This window comes from Platichthys flesus, chromosome 21 (assembly GCF_949316205.1).
Source record: "Platichthys flesus chromosome 21, fPlaFle2.1, whole genome shotgun sequence".
Lineage (NCBI taxonomy): Eukaryota > Metazoa > Chordata > Actinopteri > Pleuronectiformes > Pleuronectidae > Platichthys > Platichthys flesus.
In genome coordinates, this window is record NC_084965.1 from 9,495,446 (window position 1) to 9,515,830 (window position 20,385).

Genomic DNA, 20,385 nt, shown 5'->3' on the forward strand with positions numbered 1-20,385 from the left:
TACGCAGCACAGTGTGTCCTCAGTCGTGCCCGTATTTTATTTGTGTGGTAACATCTGTCATCTGGGACCTGAGACATCTGGAGTCTGACACCAAATATGTGAGAGATGGTGACCTTCCACACCACAGCTTTTTATAGTTTGTCATATTAAAACATGTTGCTCCTCTGTTGCCTCAATATGTTCCTGTCTTCCTAAGCCATCACTCAGCTGCTGCAGCTCTCTTCCCCTCTGATTAGTTTTCTATTTTTGTGTCTCGCATCTCGGTCATCCTCCGTTTCAAACACGTGTTGAGACTATCTCCTTTATTGTGTGTCTTGCTCTGTCAGTAGGGATGACCCGAACAAGCAGCAGGGAGAAGTTAATGTGTGTGTGTGTGTGTGTGTGTGTGTGTGTGCGTGTGCGTGTGCGTGTGCGTGCGTGTGGGTGTGCGTGTTTGTGTGTGTGCGCGCACACCCGTGCAGTATGTGATAGCATGTGTGTACAGAATGTGTGTCGTCTGTTGCAGGTCATTGAATGTCCTTGTATTAATACAAACCTGCAAGTATTTCTGCCTACGCTGTGTACTCCTACTGTGCATATGTTTTGAGTGTATTGTATATGTAATGTATGTTTGTGTGTCAGAGCAAGGTTCTTTCTTAAAAGAAAAAAATTATTTAAGATTTAAGGTTTTCAATTATTTCTATTTTCTAAAAGAAAATCAGAAAAACAATGGTCTTTAATTAAAGCTTTTCTGCTAAGTTTAGCAACCTGAGCAGCATTCTGAGTTGCATTAGTTCTTAAAGGGTTCTGATGTTATCAGAAAGACTCCATTCTGGACTCCATTCCAGTTGCAATGTTTTACCCAGGATTAGGTGTGTATTTACCAGTAAATGTTTGTTTGTCTCTATGTGTTGTGATACACTGGTGACCTGTCCTTCCAGGATAAAGGTTATATTAGTACCCATTATCATTACTGTAGCTGCCAGGATCTTTAAAGCTTCATAATGCAATTAGCAGAAATACAACCAAATTTGATTTCATCACATAGGGAGTGGTTTTCTCTTCAGTATTCTTTTAAAATAATGCGAATAAAAAACACTTTCCTTGTGTTTTTTTTGCAGGTGTTCTATGGAACCTCTCATCATGTGATGCTCTGAAGATGCCAATCATTCAGGACGCCCTGGCCGTTCTTACCAACAGTGTCATCATACCGCACTCTAGCTGGGACTCCTCCCCCAATCACCATGATGACAGCAAGCACCACCTCCACACCTCGCAGGTGCTGCGAAACGCTACCGGCTGCCTCAGGTAAAAGCAGCACTCACACATGCATGAGCCCCCTGCGATGGGAAACCATGTCAATGTGAACATGTACTGTGTTTTTCTCTTCCTCTCTCTGTCTCTCGTCACTCATCTTTTCCTCATGCATCAGAACTACAGTATATACAGTAAATCAAATTATCATTTCTTTAATCAAATGAAAAGAACCCGATAGGCAGGTGCAGCAGAAAGGAAGCTACAGATTTAACACCCGGTGACATTGGTCTTTGATGTGGATCTCACCTGGAACAGCATGTATTTAAAAATCAACGCATAACGCCTGGTGGCCTTAATTTGTTCTTCAGTTGATATCATAGATATCATTATTATCAGCATATATCTTTTTTTTTTACCTGTCCCCCTTCCTCTCAGTACTTTTCTACTTACTTTCTTTGTACTTTTTTTTAGCAAAAAGTCATTTAAATTAAATTGTAATTTTTCAATAGTCTTTCCACCTCTGCATAATTCACCATGGTCTAATTAAACTCTTGTTAAACGCAGTGTGTGTGTTTGGGTATTAAGGCATTGTTCATATATATACTTTTACTTTTACACGTGAGGATGAATTCTGTTGAATCTTCACATCTTCACTGCTTAGTGACTACAGATGCACATCTTCACCAACTAGAACCAATATTCTCTCTCTCTCTCTCTCTCTCTCACTAACTTTTGCTGGTAACCATAGCAACATCTCCCCCACTTTTTTCTCCGAGTACATTGTGTGTCAAGACTTTCTTTTTGGTTCATTGTGCTGATAAAATATGTTCTTCAGTTGTTACAGCTTGAAATAATGAAGGACGAACTCACAGCTTTGTAGAGCATAGTGTTTATTTGATACAATGCAAACGGAAATTGGGTTCATCGCATGAAAATGTTGCTTTGCCTAAGCAGTGAAACTTTATTTGGTTCCTGTGTTTAGAAGATCCGGCACTAACGAAATTAACAGGAATTAACGGGAAATGTTGCAGGTAATTTATACTAACTGTATTAACCTTGTCATATACAGAGATAAATATAAACATTTGTTTTGTCATAGGCTGATTTGAACCCTGAGGAAACTTTGGGCACTTGACTTTATGCTTCTGGATCTGTGTCATTCTTAACTTAGGTCTTTGCATCGTATTTGCAAATGTACACAGCCTTTCCTTCTACATTGGCTGGGGTGAAATGTCTCCACACATGAGAGAGTGCACGTGGAATTTTTCTGTAGAATAAGATGAGAAAAAAGTTTGTAAAAAAACACTAAAGCAATGCCAGAGGTATAAATAGTGAGCCAAACAATTGGAATCGTCTGTAAAAATATTTTACAATTGATGGATAAATGAATAGAAAGAGGCTAGATGGACAGATGAACAATCCTCAATCAGCATGTTAATATATTTTCCCCAGTAATATCATCAAAACATACCTGACTAGTCCTGCACACTACAGCAGGGCTATTGAGGCCTGCTGCTTGGAATTATCTGCACAAGTGATGGAGAAATGCACAATGGAGGGTTGAAATTCAACTTTCAGTGTGTGCTGCATTCCATACATCGTTAAAATAGAGTTTTGAATAATGTTCTTATTGCTCAGCGTTTAATTTGTGTATATATTTATTTTTTTCATAATTCCCGAGCTGAATATTCCCATGGAAAGTTTCCGGAAATTTACCGGATATCTTCCGCCCCTTTGCAACCCTACTTGTAATGCCAGACCAATACAATACAATAAAGGCATTAATACAAACTGCAAGTCATTTGAATCGAGGAACTTCATTAAAGCTAGGGTCCGTAATGCTGGAACTGATACATCCCACCCTCTCCTGTGGGCTCGTTCGTCATTTAACACCCTACCTTTAAGTAATTACAATTTTAAGTGATTTTAATTGCTGGCTTCTAGTGTGTGGCTCCTTTTTTTTATCCAGCACTTGTGAATGTATTTTGGGGGGGAAGTGTTTGCATCTTGTTAGGTAAAAAAATGTTGTCTGCTGACAAAGCAATTAATATGTGTGCATGTGTCAGTCAACCCAGGAAGGTGCACATCGGTACAAACCACTGTATATCATGTTTTCAGAAGCAAATAGACGTACACTCTATTAGCAGCAGCTTACTCATGTTAGGTCAGGTCTCCAAACAGCCTTGTTAATTCACAGTGTGGATTCAACAAGATGATGGTGACATTTGGTACGTTAACAAGATCGCATCACGTAATTTCTGCAGATATCAGATAAACAAACTAGTTGCGTTATGACACCGTATATTGTCAACCATGCATGTTGTGATAGAGGATGTGGCCATGTTCAGCGGGAATACTCGCGTAGTGGCATTCTAACAATGATTGATTGTTATTAAGGGACTAAATGTGTGCCAGGAAAACGTCCCCCCCATCACAACACCTCCACCAGCAGCCTGAACTGTTGACACACGGCAGGTTGGCTCCATGGATTCATACTGTTGATGCCAGATTCTTTAACCCTGCCATCTGCACATTCATCAGACGAGGATTTGACTGTCCGGCCTTCAACTGTCCGGTTGTGGTGAAACCTTTGGATTGATGTTCCGGGCTGACAGCAGTGGAACCTGATGTTCGAGTGTTGTAGCACATCCTCCGTGGTTTGACGTGTTGCATGTTCTGAGAGGCTTCTGTGATCAGCACAGTTGTAAAGACCGGTTGTTTGAGTTACTACAGTCTCTCTGTCAGCTCAAACCATGTCCGGCCACAAGGCAAATCCAACCTAAAAGAAAAGATGACTGATATCTTGTTTTTCTTTATTATTCTGAATAAACTCTAGAGACTGAACTCCTCAAACCAGCCTGTCTGACACCAAAAACTACACCACTGTCGATCTCACTGACATCACCTTTCTACCTTACTCATGTTTGATGTGAACATTAACTGAAGCTCCTGATTGTCTGTACTGCACGCACCGCTCAGTGAGTACACATATAAAAACTTGTCATAGTATGCTAACAAGCATATCACTTGCAAGCAAACCTACTTTATTCTGTAAGCTTATATATCACCGAAACACCTTGTAAGTGTAAGAATAAAGGTAAGAAGCACTTCAAACTGCAGCCTATCTTACCCTCGGAATTAAAACTTTTCCTACACAGGATTAAAAAGAACTTTATAACCTTTACGTCAGTAGGATTTATTGCCACTATGATTTGTATCCGTCACTGCTCACATACTTCCATTTGTCATTTAGGGTTTGGATACATCCATTAGAAGGCAACAAAGTAGCAAGTATTTCTGTCAACAACAAACATGTCCATGGCGGTGGAGGTTGTGATAATGTACCTCTCAGAAATAAGTGGCAAAAGCAGCTGTTAGTGTCTGCGGTTGGGCGAAGAACCCTAATATAGACGCCTGTGGTTTCTTACCAGCTCGTTATATCTTTTACGTTGGGTTGCCAAACAGTTATGATATTTGTCAGCAAATGTAACACTGCAGTGTCCATAAAACAACCCATCCCTTGAGTTATCTTGCAGGTGCAGTGAACCTGACAGTTTTAATGGCATTCGTGTTTGATAATGAGTAAGCTGACCATGAAGCCTCATTGTGTATGTCATTTTTATTTATTTAACCCAAAACTTGTTAAGAGCCAACCAGAGCATGAGAAAAACTGAGTTCATAAAAAAACGTAAAAAGTTGTAGATTCACAGATCATTGAGCTATGCTGTTATGCCACTTGTGAAAAAGGATTCGCAAAAGAATTCCCATGTGATTTGAATCCTCTATAATTTGCTGGATTCATTTTATTTTGGATACTTTGCATGTGATAATTTGCCATGTTTTCTCTTTACATGTTGAAATTCCCTTCACTATGACACCACTTTACCTGTGATTTCTATGATTCAGGCGGGGTGTATTCGACTTATCTTTAGTTAACATGAAGATTAAATCGAATCTTTACTCCCCAGAACAGCTATTGTTCATCAATATACACTCAAACCAACACCACCCAGGCCTGAGACAGTGGAGAAAAAAACTCGGCGACCCCTCGACCATCTGTCTTTGAGCTTTGTCCTCAATCAACCACCAGCAGCATGTGCATGGAACCTCAGCCCTCGCTCTGCACGGCTCCTCTCAGAACATTTCTAATGGTTATATCCAGCTATTCAACATCTCTCAAAGGCATTCCGGAGATATCACAAACAGGCTTTTGCACATATTTCATATAATTTTGTGTGCAAGGTGTTGAATTGCGTGTAAGTGTATGTTCGTCTGCAATTAACATCCCAAAGCAAGGGCTCCCGTAGCTCTAGTCTTTGCAGCATTGTGATCACTTTAAATATGAATACCAGCTTCTGTAATTGTGGTGTTTAGAAATCTTTTCAAAATATGTAAACATTGAGTTTCTGGATATTTACATATTTCTTGTTAGGAATGTTTTTCTGTCAAACGTCTAGCCGAGAAGTCAGCGTCAAGACACCAATCCAACAGTTGCTATTTAATTCCACAAAAAAATAAAAAATCACCATAGCTCTTCTGCACTGTTCACCTCAGAGGCTCGTCTGTATAGTGAAGTACCACCTTTGAGTTCTATTTTAAAATGTAACTACAGCTGGCAGCAGCAGGCGTGTAGCCCGGGTGCATTTAGAGAGAGGGCAGCATAAATAAGCATTTGGAAGGTAAAATTCAGTGTGGTGTTTTTTTTGTTGTAAACCTCTGTGGCTTTGGTTGTCGGTGTTCATAATGGAGCTGCGCAGGAACTGCCATGGGGGGTGGGGGTCTCTGGTACAGTACATGATTATACACAATAATTCAATATCACAAACACCTGTACCAGTGCAGCCCACTAATAGCTTTGCATTTGCAATAAATATCACACTGGGGGATTTTGCAGGGTTTTATTTAGTTTCTGGGTTTAATTGTAGCTGTGCAAATTTAACTCTTTGACTGGTTTCCATTATTGAACTTGTTTTTGGATTACATTATATTGTTAACTGGAATGAATTAGTCCACCTGTGTGTTGGTAGAGACTGAGTGTGGACCAGCATTGTCTATTACCACTGGAAAAATGGGTAAAAACAAAATACTAGTTTTTTTAATCGGTTTATATGGATGGCATAGAAGAGGTAGTTGTTACTCTGTATAATATCTGGTATCTATGAAATTTACTTGTTTTTTAGTTAGAAAACAAAGCAGCCAAATTAGTTTTCATGCTGCCATTAGATGCCATTCATGTCTGAGATTGAATCACACTTATTCTCTTTTTCTGAGCGTTCGTCAATCTTCTAATTCCAGAAATCTCTGTTTCTCATTTTTGAATTTGGAACTTACATCTTGAGAACAGTTTATCTTGTAAGCTTCACATTTGGCATGTGTCTTGTCAAGGGCCAGAGAAATTGCAGTGTTGAATTGGGTGCAATCTTAACTAATGGGGAGGTGGGGCAGTTGGCCGTGTTGAACATGTCTTCTTCTATGTCCTTTCTGACTTATACCGCCAACATATTCCCAAAAATCCCTGTCTGTCTGTATGTGGCTTGAATGCCACAAGAACTGTTAATCTTAGCAGCTCAACAAGTGAAATATGCAGCAGGGACTTTGTAAAGTGCAGTCGGTGTATTCGCGACATTAATACATTCACTGCTGGAAACAATGGCAACACCAATAATTCTGTAGTATCGGCGTATTGAGTCGAGCTTCACCTAATGTTGAATAAACAGGTGAGCAGCAGTTGTGCTGCAGTAGTGGCGCAGCTTCAGGGTTCTGCAGAGTGAGTGCTGCAGCCGGGCTTTACTCCCTGCAGCTTAATTACTGCAGGTGACTTTTACATTTTCAAAAACTGGCCAAACAAATGGGCCATTCCAAACAGGCAGGTTTACAGCGGCCATTGCACAAGTCGCATTTAAATCAAGACACAAGAAAAGTGGAGGTGTGTAGTGGTGACAGCAGTATTAGATCTCTAGATACTCTCGATAAGACTGCACCCAGCATGATGCCTGGATTTCAATGAGATTTGTTAAGCAAAGGAATCCTTAATTGCTGTTTTTCTTTCAGCAGCGTGTTTATCCCAAAGTAAGATGCAGCACCTTAAACTTTCACGACCATGTTCTCTTTTTTTGCCTGTGACTTCTGTAGACTTTTGACTTATCTGTCAAGTTTATTATTTCCTCACTCACTAAGGTGTCACGCAAGTGTGTGTGTCTGTGTTTGCGCGGGTGTGTGTGTTTGCGCGCTTGTGTGTGTGTGAACCTCCACAGTTGCGGGGGAAGACAAATGATGCTGTCAGGGCACCGCTCCACACTGTGAAGTTAGAGATCAAATTGTAAAGCTGCTAAAGGAAAACGAAAGAACGCAGAGTGGAGGAAAAGATGGCTAAAAGTTGGAAAGATGAGAACAGAGAGAATTCGGTAGTGGGGAACAATGAGATGGAGAGACTCAGAGAAGGGAGCGGAGACTCAGAGAGTAATGAAGGTGTTTCTGCTGCTCTCCAGGGTTGTTTTCGATCTCAACGTCTCTTCTCTGAGGTTATAATGACACAAGGCCACATTGTCCAGGTCCCTGTGTATCTCAGCTCAATTTCAGACCTCTCACCTCTCTCATTACCCTTCACTGTGTGCGCCTGTGTGTCTGTCCAACACATGAACACGTCATGTGCCTTTGTGTCAGTGTGTACCTGTTAGTGTGCATCCATGGGATTGTTTGTCTCTTGTTAGAAAAATCCTCAACACACCTACTCGCTGGCTGTGAATCCTGCGGTGTCCTCACATCGGCTCATTACGACAGGAGGGATTTTAGTGTTCAGTGCATGTCTGGAGACAGCTTCAGAGTCGGCTCGGCTCAGGCCCTAATGATCACGTTTTCTGAGTCAGTAAAACAAAAAATAGCATGAAAATCTGGGACATTGTCATCCACACTTATGTCGCCTGCACTTGTCCATTTTGGAACCAGGGGCACTGAGGATGCACATTATTATCACTGCATAAATCAATCCTAATGGTGTGATGTCACCTTGTGTGCAACATTTAGAACTTGGGCTGCCACAAAGAACATGTATGTATGTATGTGTGTTGCGTGTGTACATATGTGTATCAAAATATCTGCATATGTGAGCACAAAGACACAAACACACACACACATTTGTGGCCATTGAAAGGCAAATATTAAAGTGAATCACAGCCAGCTTGGGGAGTTGTGTATGATAATGGAAATTAACTGGTGTCAGGGCAACAGGGGTTTGGATAATGGGCGTGTGTGAATGTGTGAAGCTCTGTGTGTGTGCCAAGCAGCTAATGATTCTGATGGACACATATGTTGTCTATTCACACGTGTGCGTACCCACACAGACACACACCGTGTTATCAGGCCAGACACAGGGTCTCCTGCAGACAGGTTCCCACAGCCTCCATTCAGGGGATGTTTACCTCCCCGCAGGTTGTTGGTTTCTTGCCAACCCAGAAAGAAAAAGCTGCTACCTCCGCGCCGCACAATGTTTGTTACGTGTGTGTTTCTGTGCTCATCAGGATCACACCTTGTGGAAACACAATCACTTTGTTTCTTTTCAGACACCCACAGATGTGGAAAAAAAAATTGGATGAGTTATTAGATGAATCGATAATACGGAGTGCGTTGTCAGAAAGGAATTAGTTTCCATATTTATTCCATTCATATTAATTGGTGTGGGTGTGTGTGTGTTTGTGCCGGCTTGGGATGACCCTCTGCTGCACACACACATACGCACCAGCTGTTGGAGACAGAGTCTATCACTGTCGTAAGTTTCTTAGGCAACATTAGTGAGCCAACTGTCTGAGATGCACTCATGTTCACATCTCTCCTTGTCCATGTTGCATGAATCTTCAAAGAACTACAACAACTGAAAGTGTGATTTATTAATTGACTCAGAGTCACCCAGTTACACCTTGGAAACCACAACTGCTGCCAAATATGCAATTTAGTGACATCCACTGCAGCTCTAGATACCAGGGACATCGTTTCCAAGCTTTTCCTCACTCATATATGGCTGATACTTTAATAGCATTGTTCTGAACCACAGTATATGTCTTAATACCCGTAAGGATGTTTTTACTATTAGCATTACAGCCGTTATTACAATGAAACATCCTCTTTGGTGGCTGAATAGTGTAGTAGGAGGAGCAGTGGACAATGTGTACACTGATTGTCTCTGCAGATAAGGATATTTTTTATGTCTATTTTTGTTTGTTGATGGCAGGATGAAATAACAATCTGTATATAGTAAATTCAAATGTGGTTTCACAAGGGGAGAGTCTATTAGTTAAGATTTGAATATGGATGGAAATTGCATAGGTTGCAGTTTCATTAGTCTTATTTTAACTAGAACGATAATTTCAATAGGTTATTAAAACTCCTTTTTTTTTGCAGTGGACCAAATCTACAATCACTCAAAAAAGTGTGTTGCCCAGAGCAGTAAAGATAAAAATGTCTTGGCAGGTGGCAAGATCTGGATACTATCTGCATGGGTGGTGATGGGAGTTGGTGGGCTGACCTCAAGAACATAACTTTATTTCAGCAAGGCAATGTCTAAAAGAAGAAGGTTGTACTTCATCCCGGCAGCTTCCATGTATATTTGTTTATGTATGACACCACTTCAGAAATGTTAGAGGGTTTGGGGTGTATTTCATGCCTGTTGGGCAGTAGGGAGGAAATGAGGAAGAGGGTAATGGTTCATGGTTTGGATCTTCCCCCAAGCCACAGGTGGGCTGCTGAGAAAAAGTGAATCCTCTACTGTAACAATATATAAATGTTCACTACTCTTAAATTCCTCATGTGACACTCAGCTTCTATGAGGCTGCCTTGGATAATATGTTTAATCGTTCTCTGCTCTGGTTTAAGTTAAATTTGTTTGAATTTAATTGCAGATTTCCCTTTTTTCATTCCCTTTTTTTTTTGTTTTCATTAGTAATTTCCCACGAGAGTCGGCCAAATGTTTATTACATTTCAGAAATGCAGTAATTACTAAATATTACCATTTAATGGCAAATTGTATCATTGCACAGCTAGTACACAATCTATTTCCCAAAATATTCTTAGGTGGAGTCAGGAAATATAATGTCTTTAGGACTGGCAGCAATGTTACTTTCCTGTTTCTTCATTGCGGCTAAAACAACAATTAAATTCAAATGGGATGTTCATTAAGGGTCTTTGTCTTGTTGGAGGTAATTATTTAACAACACAGGCTAATGGGTTGGACTGAATTAATGATTTCAGATGAAGTTTAAGGCCCTGTCCCAATTCCTCTTCTATCGATACAGTCAGTCAGCTTGTTTACACCTGTTATTTCAATGCAATGTTTTTTAGACTGTACCAATGAAACCTGATACTCACCCATCAGATGACTTGTCGCTTGCCGGAGCCATTACCTCTTGAACAACTGTTTGTCACTGAAGCACAATAGTCCTGGGATAGGTTGGGCCTGGAAGGATCCACCGGTTTGAGTCGTTGTTTCTCTGAGATGGTAGAAGATACATTTGTCGGCCACATTCGAAGGAACCTTCCAAATGGGACAGTCTTGTCAAGCAGCTGTGAAGCAATCAATCTACAAATGCAGCCTCTGAAGTGAGACACTATTATTGTCTTTAGAATATGATTTGGAGTAGAAATAGGACTTTTGCAATTTTGCCTGTGCAGCTCCTGTTCTGAGAGGATAAAATCCAACTTGAGCCGTTGTTAGAAGTCTAAGAAAAAATCAGCGTGCTACAAAAGATCTGACTGTGACATTAAATCAAGGTTTTTGTAAAGTCTTAAAGTACTACAGGGTTTAGTCATTCACCCCAGAAGAAGAAAGCAGCGTTATATAATGCAAACTTATACTTAAGCTGCTGTTTGTGTTTGATAGTCGTTTTCAGGTGAAAGGTTCTGCTGGATGAGAGCCTTCAACATTATTTATTTTTCTACCTATCTTTTCCTTTAAACTTTAAAATTCTTGTCCAGAATCAAAGATATCTTCAATCTTGTGAGATCTTTCACTTTCACCTCCACCCATTATAAGACATCAGATATAAGGTGTATAAGGAAATCTCAGTAGAAGTCGACATAATCAAGGCCGAGTGGTAAAGCAACAAATAATCCATGCCTCTTTCTCACCCACCCGCCTCCTGTCTTTGGTTAGTTAACATTAGTCAAGGTGAAGCATTTTCACTGCTCTGTTGTTTTATGTCTGCTTGACAGAGAATCGTGTCTCTGCTAAGTGGGTTTCCCATTGTGCGCTTGTTTTCCCATTGGCATTCAAAGTGGGTAAAAATGATTTGACCTTCTCTTTGAAGCAGGCAGCCGTGGACGTGAAGTTTTAATTGAGTTCTTGCGTCCTCGCCTTTCTGTTTCCCATCGGTACAATAAGTGATCGACCTCATCTCGTACGGACTCGTGGAACAGCTGTGATCTCTTCATTGTGCCGACGTGATGGACAAACTCATCCATTTATGAAATCGCAGTCTCCTCGTACATGTAACTACTGTGTGTGTGTGTGTCGTCCGCTTTTGTTTCTACACTCAACCATTCAAAAAACAGGTTTTAACTTTCCAGACTTCAATAATTGGGCTGAGGTTTCATTTGATTTCTTGCTCATGCACCCGTGTCAGTAAAACGGCATAATTGAGGTTTATTGCAGCATTTTCCTCGAAATAATTCAATTAATAAAACGCACTATATGTTCACAGAGCTGTAACCAATGGCTGCGATATAACAGTGTGACGACACTGACAGTTATTGATTCTGCTGATTGTAACTGTGAAGAGGAATTCTATTGAGTGGTTGTAACAATGAGTTCTACAGATTGCATGTGGACATGCTTGGGTGTTCACACACACGATCCATTACAACCACTGCTTGTTAGGGCTCTAACATTGATTTCCTAAAAGCTGTTTCAAACGCATTAAGCAAACACAGACCAGTACAACAAATAATTTCTTGCTTGTATATTTCACTGATAATTTTCGTTAAGTTTGACTAAAGGAAATCCGAACAGAAGCTGTATGGCATTACCTGCTTCTTAATGTGTCGTTAAAGGAAAGTGCAAAGTATACTGTATGTAAAAACTTCAAAAAAGAAAATGGAATTGCAGAAAATAAAAACCTGCAAATATACCTGTGGACAGTACGTCCCTCTAATCATCAACAAGCCTTGTCGATAGCATGTAGCTTTAATCTCCGTTAGAAGTTAATACTGTTGTGTCTTGTGATGGGTTGTTAAATTGTAATTTATTTTTGTGATTTGTAATTTGCCCTTGTGATTTGCACCGTACTTCTCCCGTCTCTGAATTTAAATAAATCACACAGCATCGTAATGTGTCCCTTTCGAGCCACTTAATGCAGGTCAATGACTAATATGACTCGATCTTACAGTAATATGAATGTTCAGATGTGTGTGACTATTCTTTCTTCTGCAGAGTGATGTTAATATAATGCATTAATCAACCTTAGCTCTTCTGATTGGCACTTTCATAAAGTGTTTTGATTAACAGTTATTCATTGTGCAAATTTATACATTTATTTGCCACAGGTGCTTTACATTGAGGAATAACAATATCTGTCCTAGGGTCAGATGAATGATTCAGCTTCCTTCTCTTTGTGTGATGGTATCACACACAGCTTTGTGCTGAAACCCAAAGAAAACACACCACCCACAAGTACCTCCAGTTTAATTAAAACTCGTTGTTTCTGTGCATCATACTGGCAAAGCTGCTAATAATATCTGGAACAATATTGTCAAATTATCAAGGCAATGCTGGTGTGTGTGTGTGTGTGCGTGTGTGTGTGGGCTGTGAAGTTCAGGCAGCGACTGCTCGACTACAGCTGTTTTTTTCCCTCTCCTCCTTTTCCCTTCTCTCCCTTTTTTTGGACTGAAGTCAAGTGCTTTAAATTGAAGCGAGCCTTTGGGGCATAGATTGAGATGTATCCAGAATTTTAATGCTCCCTTTTCAATTGTTTAGTTTAGGGAAGGCTGCCAGGATCCCAGTATCTGTCTCTCTCCCCCTTTCGCTCTACATCTTGCGTCATATGGGCTGCCCTGCTTCTTTCTGTCCTACTGTCTTATCTTACCTCCTCACCAACTCTTTCTTTCTCGATTTACTAGTTGGCAAACACACACACACACACACACACACACACACACACACACACACACACACACACACACACACACACACACACACACACACACACTCACTCACTGACCTGTAGTCTCTGTTTGTGTGTTTCAGGAATGTAAGCTCTGCAGGTGAGGAGGCAAGACGAAGGATGAGGGAGTGTGACGGCCTGACAGATGCTCTGCTCTACGTCATTCAGACCTCGCTGGGCAGCGGCGAGATCGACAGCAAGGTGTGTGTTTGTGTGTGTGTGTTTATGACTTGTTGCATGACTGTGCCTGAATAAATACCCCCCCCCCTCCCTCTTTCCTCAAAAGTCTTTGTTTGAATTTGTTAATAGTGTTTGCTCAAAGCTACAGAGCAGTAAATACAGACACAGACACCCAAATCAACATTTGGTCACAGGATAAGGAAACCTGGATCTGCTTTCACTCCAAACTGCAGCCACGAGAAATACGTTTTTAAGAAGTATTTAATTCAGTTGAGCTTGTGTTTTATTTGGGGAAAATTAAACTCTTAATTAAAATAGTGGCAAAACGTCTTGCTTCCAATTTAGCTCTGCTAGTAGTCAAAGCTGAGTGGGTTTATGTTCACTTTGCCTTTTTCTATTTCTATTGACGTGTTCACGTTGGCGTATAGGATAATGTGTGTGTGCTCATGACTCAGTGTGTGTGGGCCAGGCAATGCTATACAAATAGTGTTGTGGATGGCCGACTCCTCAAGGTCTCCCCAGCCTTTTTCTAAATGACCATCTTTAATCACTGTTTAAACGCCCGCCCCTCTCCGCCCTCTGACTGCAGTCATCAGAGCAGCGCTCGTAACTAAGACTGATTGGCAGCTGTAGCAGCAAGTGGTCACAGTCACAGCACTGAAGCACATTAGCCACATGTTCTTTTTGTTTGGCTGTTTGCATGGCTGGTGGCATTATGTTTTTGGTTTGTCTGTCCTTCCGTCCGTGCGTCTGTCCTATTCCTGTAAACACAATATCTAGATAGTAAATGGTCTGTATTTATATGGGCTTTTCTAGTCTTGATGACCACTTGTAACTCTTTACATTACGATTTTGCAATTCACCAATTCACACACCCATTAATACAGTTAATTTATGCGGAGGACACGCATCCCTCACACACTATCGGCACAGCTGTCAGGGGCATTGTGGGGATTAGTATCGGTCTCACAATTCCGCCCAATATCTCCAGACTTATTTCTTACAAATGTTCACTTTGACCCGTAGAAGTTCTGATTATATTGTTGGGGTCAAAGGTCAAGATCACTAAATAAAAATGTTTTGTTTTGGCCTCTTGAACATCACATCTCAGGTCTGCTTTTAGGGAATCTGTTCAAGTTCAGTTGTCACTTGCACTTAACGATTTCAGTGGCCAATGGTCGAAGGTCAAAGAGACTTTAAATGAATCTGGTAAAAAAATAAGGGAATACAGACAAAACTTTATTGTTAGACTGCTTTTTTTTAACGTTTTTTGGAATGTGTATTATTTGCATTCTTGAGAGAGACCCCAGTGTTTGGAGTCCTGTTCTCTAACTGTGACAGGCCCCTGACTTTCTTGTACCTTGTAATCATTTGAAACCAAAAAATTATTTTCATTCCATAAACCACGCAACCAGAAAGAATAGCAATCAGAATTAATGTGAAATAACAGATCGAAATACAAAATGTCACGGTAGATTGAAAATGTAGCGCAACTTTTCCTACATCTTTCTATAATGGCTTGTGATTGGAGTTTCAGACATGACTGCAGCTCGCTGGAGTGAGACGTTATTTTGTTTGTTGCATCTTTCGAGGCTGTTCAGTTACACTCCTCGGTTGTTTTTTGTGTAAATGAACGGTCAGACAAGATGGATGCCTTTGTTAATTTCCTCTCTGTTGACTCAATGACTCCCCTTTTCACACACAAGACAAGAATCGAATGCATGCACTGTATGACACACACACTCATGTGTTCCCAGGCTGGCAGCATCACCTCTACACCTGGTGTTTAATGGGGTGTGACATGATATATTGGACTTGTAATTTTTCCTCATTTACCTGAGTTTCTTTTCATCTCAACACGAAGTCGGAGCAAACAAAATATGGAAGCAAATTATCTGTGATTCTCTCTCTCTCTCTCTCTCTCTCTCTCTCTTTCTGGCTCGTGGGTGGGGGTGGAAGGCCGACAGTGTGAAAGTGCCAGAGTGGGCGTTTTTTATTAGCATGCTTTGACTGTGAGTTTGCGCGTTGTTTCCAGGCAAGATGTTTCATCAAACGGCATCAAACACAAATCTTCTGCCTCAGCTTTCACACCCCATTAATTTCAATCTCTCTGTTCTATACTCTCACATTTCTTATATCCTCTCCTATATCTCACTTTATCTCCAGACCGTAGAGAACTGCGTTTGCATTCTGAGGAACCTGTCGTACCGCTTGGCTGCCGAGACGTCCCACGGCCAGCAGGGGGGCTTGGAGGAGCTGGACAGCCTGCTTTGGGATGCCAACGGTCGCGATGGCGAGAGCTCCGGATGCTGGGGCAAGAAGAAGAAGAAAAAGAAGGGGGTTGACCAGGTGAGGAAGGAGATGATGGAGGACATAGGGGGACGACATCATAATAAGAACTACAACAGCTTGAAGTCAATTTACTGGCGATGCCTGAAGCCTGTGGTACGCTACTGGATGGATGAACTCCGTTCTCCAGAAAGATGCTCCCTCATTGGTGTTTGTGTGACTGGTGGAAATGACTAATACCACATGATATTGCACCCAAACCATTCAGTGATTTCTCACACTCCTTATCTGCCGTTTCTCCTAGATTTTTTCTTTATTTTTCCACCATCTGTAAATATACACACGATTTCAAAAGGAGATGGGGCAGCTTTCATGATGAAGCAGGAATCAGTGGTTCTCACAACTTTGCTCTCAGCAGGGAGGTGTGGTAAATAATGGAAAAAAGGGAAGAAAATATTATTATATATTAACTCACTAGTCGCATTTTTTGTGCCTGTTTGGGTAATCGCACGATACAGTGGCTGTCTGTGTGTGTGTGTGTGTGTGTCAGTGTGTTTGTTGCATTCTTAAAACTGCCAACCCCACTGCACCAAATGGGTAAATGTGGAAATCAAATCTGTGTTTGCACTGGATTCCTGCGACACATTGGCAAAACTCTCTACAATTTCCCACGTGCATTTCGTATTGAGAGAGAAAGAAAGGAATAGGAATTCTCTTGGAAATTGCATTCTGAGATAATTACAGCTGTCACTGGTTCAGTCAGAAAAATGCTGGTTAATGACAGTATTGATATTAAGTTTATTACCAAATGTATTGAACATGCTTACATAGAAACCAGTTTTTGAATATATGGAAAAGGTTTACACCCTAAGGTACCAGTACTGTGTTCTAAGGAGAATTTACATTGTTTACCTATGGCTACAATGAAGATGACAAAATAGTTAATGTTGTAACTTGATATATGTATAACAACATTGATTTCCTGTTATATGAGCAGATAACTTGAATTTGAATGTATTATATATTGTATTGTTATTGGCAAAAAGGACAGGTATATGATATGTTTCTACATAGCAGAAAATGTAGCGCCTAAAACCACTTTTGTGTTTTATGAGTCTTATCCATGCAGATACAGGATATGTACAATTTTGAGTACTTAATTTTGTACAGAAGTCACCTATAAAACAGTTTCAAACACAATTGAAAATGTTTAATCTACACAAATTAACGTATATACTTTGTTCATGTCTCTAGGCAACAGAAAGTACTCTCCTGTGAAAGAGTTGAAGCCCTGTGTAGTAGTTTCTCTACTCACTTCAAACTATAAGAAGCCTTTGATTTCATGATCAGAGAATCTATGTATAGATGAAAAAAACACGGCATCTCTCCAAAGACACACTCTAGCCTAGTTTACCTTGAGACAAGGTGATGGGGGGAGAGCAGTGGAGCAAAGCCGAGAAGGTTGATGGAGAACGGGAAAAAATGAAGAGTGGAGAGAGAAAGATGGAGAAAGAAAAAGAGGGAGAAAGGAGGACATGAATCAGGAGAGAAATAATCAAGAGGAAGGAAAACTGGGTTAAGAGAAAAAAAAGAGGCGAGAAACAGGAATAAAAGAGAAGAAAGAGGCTCACAGTAAAGAGGTGTGGCAGAGGGAAGAGGATGGAGGTATAGGTTGAGCTTGGAGGTTTATCTCTCAAAATAAAGGCAGAAGTAAAATATTTGGTCTCAGTGTCTCTTCTCATCTCTCTTCTGTCTTATCTTTGCCCTTTATCATATTTCCTCTCCATCACAACGGTTTGACAGGGAGTGATTTACAGGCTCTAGGAATTTCTTATGGGTTTGAATCAGGGATGCTGGAAGTAGGTTTGCGAGGGCGCTGCAGCATCTCCTACTGACATGCGGCTGGAACTGCAAAACCAAAAAGTTAACTCAACAGAATGTACTTTTGAGAGCATGCAGTCAATTAAATATGGCCATTTATTAAATGGTTAAATCCAGGTGTCACTACCGAATTTCATCACTATAGCTTATAAGATTTTCGGATGTCTTGAATAATGGCCCCGAAAGCCATTAAAAAAGGTCTATAGAGAGCTGCACCACCAGCAGCCGCTAGCTAACAGCGGTCAAATCTATACTAGCTATACATTTTGTGCTATGCCTGTATAACGTTGCTGTGTCACAGTCAATAATAAATTGTCTTCTGATCAGGATTAAACCTGCATTCCGTGTGTGAACTGTCCAGAGGTGAATGACGTGTCACGCTATTTTTACCTGCAGGAAGTTGGTGTTCCAGTTAGATGTCTGCTGTAGAGTAATACTGAATAAGTATTATAAATGTATTATATAATTTAAATAAATACAAAAATGAGGCATGTTGCACCTCCAGCTCTGACTGACCAGCAGCCCTGGTTTACAGGGTGGAGACCTCCATGTCGTCAGTTTGACAAAACTCAAGGACTTAGACACATGAGAATATTTGCTCATTGACCGATTTTTCTTTCTAACACTGCAGATATGGGTATAGCATGATAGAGAATGGAAAGAGCAAGGACATTAAATGAGCGGTTTATCTATGTTCCTTTCCAAATTCACTGCTGAGGTTTATTAAGAGTAACGGCACACACACTTGTTTGACCTCCAGTACTTTAACTTTTCACCTGTCCTTAGTCAAAATGTCATTGTTCGTAAAGCTCTTCATGAATAAAAGTCCCAATCTGTGTCGTCCTTCTCGCAGTGGGATGGCGTGGGCCCGTTTCCAGACACAGCGCAGCCTCCAAAAGGGGTTCAGATGCTGTGGCACCCGACCATCGTGAAGCCCTACCTCACCCTGCTGTCTGAATGCTCAAATCCCGACACGCTGGAGGGGGCAGCCGGGGCTCTGCAGAACCTGGCTGCAGGCAGTTGGAAGGTATCAGCATAGGTTTTAAATATTTTTCAAAATGTTTTTACACCCCTTTCGTTTTTCACGTGTTTTTGCATTTTTTTTTTTCCAGGGACACATGCAACTAAAACCTGCACAGACAAAGATGAACCAATAAATTACAATCAAGAAAATGGTTGTATAATAACCATCATAATTAAAAATGTAAATGAATATTAAAATATTGCTGTGTGATGGTAATAGTAGGGAGCAGAGATTATTAAAATTGCTATTAATAAACACTTATTGATAAAAAGGTTTTCAACACATTTCAAGCCCATTTCATACAGAAACTGGAATCAGCCCTTAAGAGTAGATAGAGCAAAATAGCCAGCTGCAATAAAAATGCGAGTTGAACTAGAAGTAAAGAATTAGCTCATCATAAAATATAAATAGAACAATGTGTTCAGGACTTTTATTTTCTAATCCTGTTTGAAGTACAAAATGGGCTTGAAAAAACGGACAATTTTAAAAATATGTTCATTGTTTTGAGACTTTACTCAAAGCTCTAGAGGTCACAGTAAACAAGGGTTGAACTAGATGTGCACCTCACTGAATCAGGACTTGTGAATGGAAGTTGGGCATATAATTGGCCCCTCTGTGTAAATTGTGGCCCCTTTATGGCCCCTGATTTAGAAAAAGTCAAGATCACCCACTGGTGTGAGGAAGGTTTGTGTATTTGAGTTACGGTAGTTTGCTAAGGGCCACTATTTTAAGATGAGTAGAGAGAGAGAGAAAACAACAAAGGGGCGCAGGTGGTCTTCAGGAAATCACATTTTCTATTTTTAGCCTTAACGCGAGCGTGCGCGTGTACATGCGTGTGCTTTGTTGTGTCTGCTCCAAGCTCCCACTCCCATCTCGGAGAATACCACTGCTCACAGTATCCGGAGAGGCAGCCGTGTGTTGGTGCACTGCTGCCAGACACACACTCTGCTCACTAAGCTCTTGGCAAAAACATATTATAGATCATTTCCCTCCGAGGGTGAATTATTTCCTGAAGTGATTATATGAACCACAGTTTGCCCAATTCTCAGTTTTAACCATAACATGTCCAGCAAGGTAAATTATTCTTTTGACAGAAGCTGATATCCAATCTTGGGTGATGTTTAACGCGTCCCCAGTTTGCTGCCACCCTAACCCACATGGCAGCACCTCTTGAGCTGCTTAATGTCGAGTGGATCCATTGAAGTGTACTTTGATGGTTATTGAGGGAGGATAGAGTGGTCCCTTAGCTCCAAACCTTTCTGGTTCCATTCTTCCTCTTGCAGTATATCACTTGTGAGTCAGCGCAATGCCCCCGCCACTCTCATATCGCCCCTGAATATAACGTCTCCCACATGACCTTGCCCATTGTGCTTCATCCATCACTTTTTCCATTTCCTACCACGACCATTTAAATCACAGCCTCCAGTTAAAAACAAAGAAAGACATGCATTGATCGAAAACCAGGTTTCACCACATGTAAGATGAGCCAAAAAAGCATGGTCCCATTAGCAAGTATGAGGATAGTGTTATGATGCTGTTGTCACAAATACTCATTCTCTAATTCAAAAGTAGACTGATATCGCAGCTTTTGATGAGCATTACTGAAAAGCTTTAAAAACCTATATTCTC

The 20,385-nt window shown here is 40.7% G+C and overlaps 1 protein-coding gene across 4 annotated transcripts in view; it reads left to right on the forward strand.

Annotated features, from left to right (window-relative positions):
- Window positions 1-20,385, forward strand: part of ctnnd2a (catenin (cadherin-associated protein), delta 2a) — a 234,244-nt gene that overhangs the window by 179,162 nt on the left and 34,697 nt on the right. For all 4 annotated transcript variants that reach the window (XM_062379286.1, XM_062379288.1, XM_062379289.1 and 1 more), the window contains 4 exons: window positions 1,101-1,287; window positions 13,466-13,583; window positions 15,729-15,911; window positions 18,586-18,759. In XM_062379286.1, the coding sequence (XP_062235270.1) occupies window positions 1,101-1,287; window positions 13,466-13,583; window positions 15,729-15,911; window positions 18,586-18,759 (662 nt within the window). The remainder of the gene's footprint in view (window positions 1-1,100; window positions 1,288-13,465; window positions 13,584-15,728; window positions 15,912-18,585; window positions 18,760-20,385) is intronic.